Genomic DNA, 6,568 nt, shown 5'->3' on the forward strand with positions numbered 1-6,568 from the left:
AGATCTGTCAGTAACATTCGTTTAGTTAGAAACTTCACATCTTCTTGATTTCCATCGGGGTTTTGTTTCCATAGAGGTTTTGTTTTGGTAAGATTGCTTTCTTGGTGAGGGAAAATTTAATACAGCTGCTATTTTTTTTTTTTTTTTTGTAAAAAGCACATCTAAGAAATTTAATATTCAAAAGATTAGGAATATTTAAAAGTGGTAAAGAAAGATTTTGGCACAGTTGCTTTGTGAGTTGATATGGAGTCAGAAGTCTTTGCATTATTTAATAGCACATCCTTGCCAATATTTAAAGAGCTGGTAGTGAGCATCCCAGGCCCCACCCTCTCAAAGCATTATTGAATCTTGCTCTGCAATGGTGAAGATGAAGGTCTCACTTACTAAAGCCAAATGGTTGGCTAGTAATACGCAGCATATCTCTTTATAAAATAATAATAGGTTTGAAGTTAAGAAAGTGGAAGATAATTGATTTTTTAAAAAGCTGAAGTATAAGCTCTCTTATATGCTAACATTGTGATTGGAAAATCTGAAAAGAAAAATCCTACTCTAATATTGGCCAAGTGAAATACGTGGTAGAAGTCCTATATACCTGTTACCTTTCAAAAATCACTTGGCAGTAAATTTTTGAAGTCAAGACCATTCCGGCTTACATAACTGGCAATGACTGTTGCTGGCTTTTAGTTATAGAGCCTAAAGTTGCCTTCTTAGCATTTTTTAGTAGTGAGTGAATTGAGTAGTGCTTAGCTGGTGTGCTTTTGGGGCGAGAGGCGTGTAGTAATAATGATACATTTCTGCCTCATTTTATTTCTTAGACATTACAAGAAGCGGTGCCAAGGACGCATGCGGAAGCACGTGGGGGATCTGTGCCTCCAGGCGGGGATGCTGCAGGACTCCTTGGTGCATTACCACATGTCTGTGGAGCTGCTTCGCTCTGTGAATGACTTTCTGTGGCTGGGAGGTAAGATTGTTGATGAAGACAATCTGATATGTAATTGTTTCAACTGTTATTTGAAATATGAGAAAACAGAAAAAACAAAAGGTCCCTGAAAAGAAAGGATGAAGGAGGGAGAGCAGCCAGCCTGGGGTTGTCTGGGGCAACTGCCTGCCTTCTCTGCTGCCACTTCCCTGCCCTGCACTGCAGCCCTCTGAAGGCGGGCACATGTTTCCCCCAGACCAGGGCACTTCCTTCTGCCTCTGTCTGAGCACATCTTGACCTCTGCTTAGAATGCCATTCCCCGTGGCCTTCATCTCTTATACTCATTGTTCTAAACCTCCTCTATACATAAGATGACGAATGGATAAACTAGATATGGTATGTACATATAGTGGAATATTGTTCAGCTGCAAAAATGAATGAAATACCAATACCGCTACAGCATGGATGAGCCTTGAAAACATTGTGAAAGAATGAAAGAAGTGAAAGAAGCCAGACACAATCCTTTTATATGAAATGACCAGAATAGGCACATCTATAGAAGTAGAAAAGAGGTGACTGGTTGCCAGGGCCTGGGAAGAAGGGGATTGGGAAGTGATTGCTGATGGGTATTAGGGTTCCTTTTGGGATGATGAAAATGTTCTGGAATCAGATAGTGGTGATGGTCGCACAACTGTGAATATGCTAAAAATTGCTGAATTGTACATTTCAAGTGGGTGAATTTTATGGCATGTGAATTGTACCTCAATTTTTTAAATTAAAAAAGTAGAAAACCCACTTCAAATGACAGTCTCTTCTGACCCCTCCAGGCAGTCAGGCAGAGCTGGAACCCTATCTGTTACCACCCTTTGTGCTGGAAACGCTTGTTTCTATGTTTTTTCCTTGCAGTGTCTCCTGGGGCTGGGAGTGGGAGGCTTGAAAGGCATTTTCACCTGGATATGTCCGTCGTCTGGCATTCTGTGGGTGTTCCTCCATGAGTGCCCGTTCAAATGAATGTTGTGTGAGTAAGGATTAAAGTAGGGTTCTTTCCTTGAAGTTGACAGTTTAGCAAGGGATCCTGCCTGTCTGTCAACCACTTATGAAGTAAGTTCTGTAATAGAAATGTAACAAAGCGCGATAGAACACATTAAATATAAGAAATACTTAAAATGGACTTAAATTTCATAATTTGGCTTCTTAAGGAGGATAGAGAAATAAAAGTGGGGATAGTGAGGGAGTGAGAACTAGGAATAGGTGGAAAAGGAAAGAGAAACGAAGGACTAAGGAGGATGAGAAAGAGTGTAGGTTTTCCTTTGTTTTTGGAAGAGCCGTCTGTGTAAGTACCCCTCACTGGCTGTGCTGTAAGACTAGGGCCTGTGCTGCGGAACATATGCAGAAAGAACGGGACCATGCACGTGCCTCCCACGTGTGACAAAGCGGTCGGCAGGGCTCTCAAAGAAGAAGGGTGCGCGGCGAGGGACTGAGCTGTGTACTGTCTGCCTCTTTCACGCTCAGTCTGTGGAGTGTACAGTGGAGTTATCCAGAGGTGATGTGACACCTGACATCATAGCAGACTGAATGCAGAAGCAAATAGGAGAATCCAGCTGACTTGTAGTAAACCAGACATTAGAGGAGTTCGTAAAAGTGTGAGAATGCCATTCTTCCAGTATATCATTTTTGTTTTAGAAAACAATTATTTTTTATAAAAAGGTCAGCATGCAACAGGCTTATTATTTTAAAAGAAATTAATACATAAATATTTAAATCCTTTTCTCAGTTTTATTTTCTAATATGGTAAGTATCAGTGGATGTAATCCACATTAAAAAAAAAAAAAAGCTCTTTGTGGTCCTTCGTAATTTTTAAAAGTGTCAAGGAGTTTTGAGACCAAAAGTTTAAGAACCACTAAATTAATGGTTAAAGATGTTAATGAAGAATACTGTAGCACAACTTAGAAGGCATGTGGCATGGCTTGAGATTATTAGGATATAACTGCCAGTGAGAGAAAACGCACATGAGCAGCAGGTAGCTATGCTGCCTTTGAGAAAGAGACAGTTCTGCAAGTGTTTGCTGCAGCCCCAAACAAAAGATGTGTTTAGGGCATGTGGTATGGAAAGGTATTCTGGTCCTGCTTTGGTGGCGTTACTTTTAAATATTTTCATTCTGGGGCACTTTCTGCTACATGTCTCTGTAGCTGCAGAATCCATGTATGAGGAGGCTGGCATGTGCCCTCAGCCGCCCAGGGAAGCCTTGGGCATCATGAGAGTTTTCTGTTTCCAGCCTTGGACGTGGGCCTGTGAAAGACAGGTGGCGAGTTCCTGTTTGCAAGAAGACTAGTAATCTTTACGTTTGGCCTTTGTTTTGGGGAAAAATTGGCATTTCCAAATAATCCAACTGTTTAGATCATTCTTAGCCACTGCAACTTGTGCTAATGATGTGCCACTAACTCTACTAATTATACTTTTTTTTTTAAATGCTCAGCTGCCCTGGAAGGCTTGTGTTCGGCTTCTGTCATCTATCATTATCCTGGTGGAACAAGTGGTAAGACTGGAGCTCGAAGGTTCCAGGGTAGCTCACTTCCTGCTGAAGCGGCCAACAGACATCGACCAGGTGAGCTCCGCTCTTTCCTCCAGCCTGTACTCATTTGCAATCTTTAAAGAAAGCAGGAATAATTTCTTTTTCCTCTGAGATATGCCTGATTAATGTTTAAAGAAAGTACAAAATCTATTGAGTCAGAAATCTTGCACACGAGACATTTTCTTCTGATTTATTGAATATTTCTTGGTCTTACTGAATACTGTTAATGGGTTACAATAATTGATTTCTGGAACACATATAAAATTTCGTCATGGAACGGACTTGAGGTTCTGTGTCTGGGTCTTTTTCATAATTTCGACGAATTGGTTGAAGCAAGTTCCAGAAGTCAGTTTTAAAGCTAATTCAGGGCTTGGGTCGATGAAGTTCTCTTAATGAATTAAGTGTGATTTGCTTGTGTTTATTAGCACTAATGAAGAGTGAAAAAACTTCTTGGAAGGACCATACTCACAAATGCTGAATGAACTTGAATCTTTTGACCCTTAATGAATGAACTTGCCCTTAGTGGTTCAGGATATAGTCATCATGTTGCGCAGCTCGCAAAGATAATGACAAAGGATGCAGAGCCCAAGGCCACGCACAAAACTACTAGGTATTTTATTGGTCCATGAGATTTTTAGACATTTTCTCCCAAAAGAGAAAGCCCACAATTTTTCCCCAAAGAGGAAAAAAAAAAAATGGTAGTTAATGTGTATGGGATGGAGAAATGCCTTGAATTAATTTTTTCCCCTGAATTACATTATCCTGCATCATCAGCGAAGAATGCAGAGGCCACCTTTATGAACTAGTTACTATTGCCGCACAGTCTGAATCCAGGTGAACTCTTTTTTTTTTGTCCTTTTTGAGACCGGCCGCACCGCGCTCAGCCAGTGAGTGCTGTGAGTGCACTGGTCATCCCTATATAGGATCCGAACCCGCGGCGGGAGCGCAGCTGCGTTCCCAGCGCCGCACTCTCCCGAGTGCGCCACGGGCTCGGCCCCTAGGTGAACTCTTTGTAGAGTTGCTTGGACAAAGCTATAGTGATTCTTGAAGATGTTTTATCATCCTTTAGCAGAACATTCCTGCTGGGGATATCTCAGTTATTTCAGAGGAAAGTGAAGCAGGCTGAGAGGTGTGACTGAAAGTCTGAGGTTTCAGATAGGACTGTGTCTGCTCCTCGTTTCCTGTGCTTTGATCTCACTTAAGATGCCCTCAGTCGGTGTTCACCACCTGTATTTACTCCTTGTGGTCGTAATCGCTGCCTCTGGTATGAGGTAACAGGGTTTAAGTGTCACTGTTTTCTCTAGCCAGCTACCAAGTGCGGAAATCTCCAACATACTCAGAAAGGCGAAAGCAGGTTTTATTTTCTCTTTAAAAGAAAGCCTTCTGCGTGCTCTAGGAGTGCCTTTTTTTGGAGGGTTTTTTTTAAAAACTGTGGTTTGAAGAGTTGTAAATGTGTTGAGACTGTTCTACTGATGTAATTAGTGAGAATAGATATTTTTTAGGGTAACTTTCATTTTTTTCTCTTGCTGAATGTAGGCCAAGAAAGTTTAAAAGAAGTTGAAAAACTGCTCTGTCTGCAGTACAGAAATGTCTTTATTTAGCTTTGCATTGTGTAAAACAAACAAACAAACAAACAAACAAATCAAAAACTTGGGAACTTCTTACTGTTGAAGATGGCCTATGGGGAGAACTATCCAGTGACACCCAAGTGACAGCTGAAAGAGCAATGATTCTCTTGTCGAGAAGCTCTGCAGAGATCTGACTGCCACTGACGCAGTACAGCGCCAGACCCATTTGTCAGGCTTGATCTCGTGAACAGATATGTTGTTTACCTTGGATATTAATCTCAAGATTAGTCAGTTTATAGTTGCAGCCCCATCTTACCTCAAGAACTTATGGCATCTCTGAGATGAAGACCAGACAATTGGATTATTTAATGTTCTCCCTTGCACTTCGTGGTATGAATAGCTCAGGTCTATTTTTTAGCAGCAAAACAGCAGAAATACAGATGTCATTTAATATCAGTGTGACCCAGAGCAAGTCGTTTAATCCCTTTGGGTCTCAGTTTTCTTAACTATAAAATGGGGGAGATAATACTAGTCCTTGCTTCACAGGGTTGTTGTCAAAGCAGAATGAGATACGTTTATAAAGGACCTAGAACACTCCCTGCCCAGCACTTGATAATGTTAGTAGCTGTTATTATCAATACCGTCATCGTTCATTATCAAATAGTGATATGAATTCATGAATACTATTAAGACATCTCAGATCCAGATTACATAGTTTTCAAGCGGATTTCCTCTGAGGAAGAGTAATTTTTTCCTGCTCAATTAATCTTAATTATTAATAAGTAATCTTATTAAATAATTTAATTGTTCAATTTGTTAAACAATTCTGTAGTCTCTACCTCTTTTTGTTCTCCTTTTGTTTTAATTTTTTTTTTTTTTATTGGCAGCTGACAGGTACAGGGGTTGAACCCTGGACCTTGGTGTGTGTTTTTTTTTTTTTTTTCTTTAAACTTTACTTCCACAGTATTGAAAGGTTGGGACCACTAATTTTTTACTCTGCAGACTTACATATGACCCGTAAATCTATAATTAATGGACAAAACTTAGTTTATTTAAAAATTAATGGGACATTCTGCAATCAGTCCAATAGAAAATACTTATCAGTTGACTTGTAAATGGTCCTTATGATCATTTCTATTTTTTTGTTTATCTGAACCTATTAATAGTAATCATCATTATCATCATCATAATTATCAAAACAGCCCTGAATTATTCAGCACCTATCATAGGCCAGTGGCTGTGCTTGAACGCTCTACATAGGTTCTACTTCCTGCAGGCGTTGAGGGCAGGTGTTGGTACCTCCACTTTGCAGGTGAGGGCACTGAAGCTAGGTAACTTGCTCCACATCACTCAGCTGGTGAGTGGTGAGTGAGGATTTGAACCTGTATTAGTTTGACTTCAAAGTATGCATTCTTTTTTTTTTTTTTTTGTCTTTTTCCGTGTCTGGCAACGGATCGCAACCCTCAGTGTTCCCCCCGCACCGGACTGGGGACCGGCAAACGGAACGCA

General features: G+C 40.5%; 1 protein-coding gene across 1 annotated transcript in view; it reads left to right on the forward strand.

Moving 5' to 3' along the window:
- The window catches only part of TRAPPC9 (trafficking protein particle complex 9), a 672,769-nt gene that overhangs the window by 13,403 nt on the left and 652,798 nt on the right, over positions 1-6,568 (forward strand). The window contains exons 4-5 of the mRNA XM_008568452.1: positions 816-961; positions 3,396-3,524. Of these exons, the coding sequence (XP_008566674.1) occupies positions 816-961; positions 3,396-3,524 (275 nt within the window). The remainder of the gene's footprint in view (positions 1-815; positions 962-3,395; positions 3,525-6,568) is intronic.

Source organism: Galeopterus variegatus, unplaced genomic scaffold (assembly GCF_000696425.1).
Source record: "Galeopterus variegatus unplaced genomic scaffold, G_variegatus-3.0.2 Scaffold24, whole genome shotgun sequence".
NCBI classification, from domain to species: domain Eukaryota; kingdom Metazoa; phylum Chordata; class Mammalia; order Dermoptera; family Cynocephalidae; genus Galeopterus; species Galeopterus variegatus.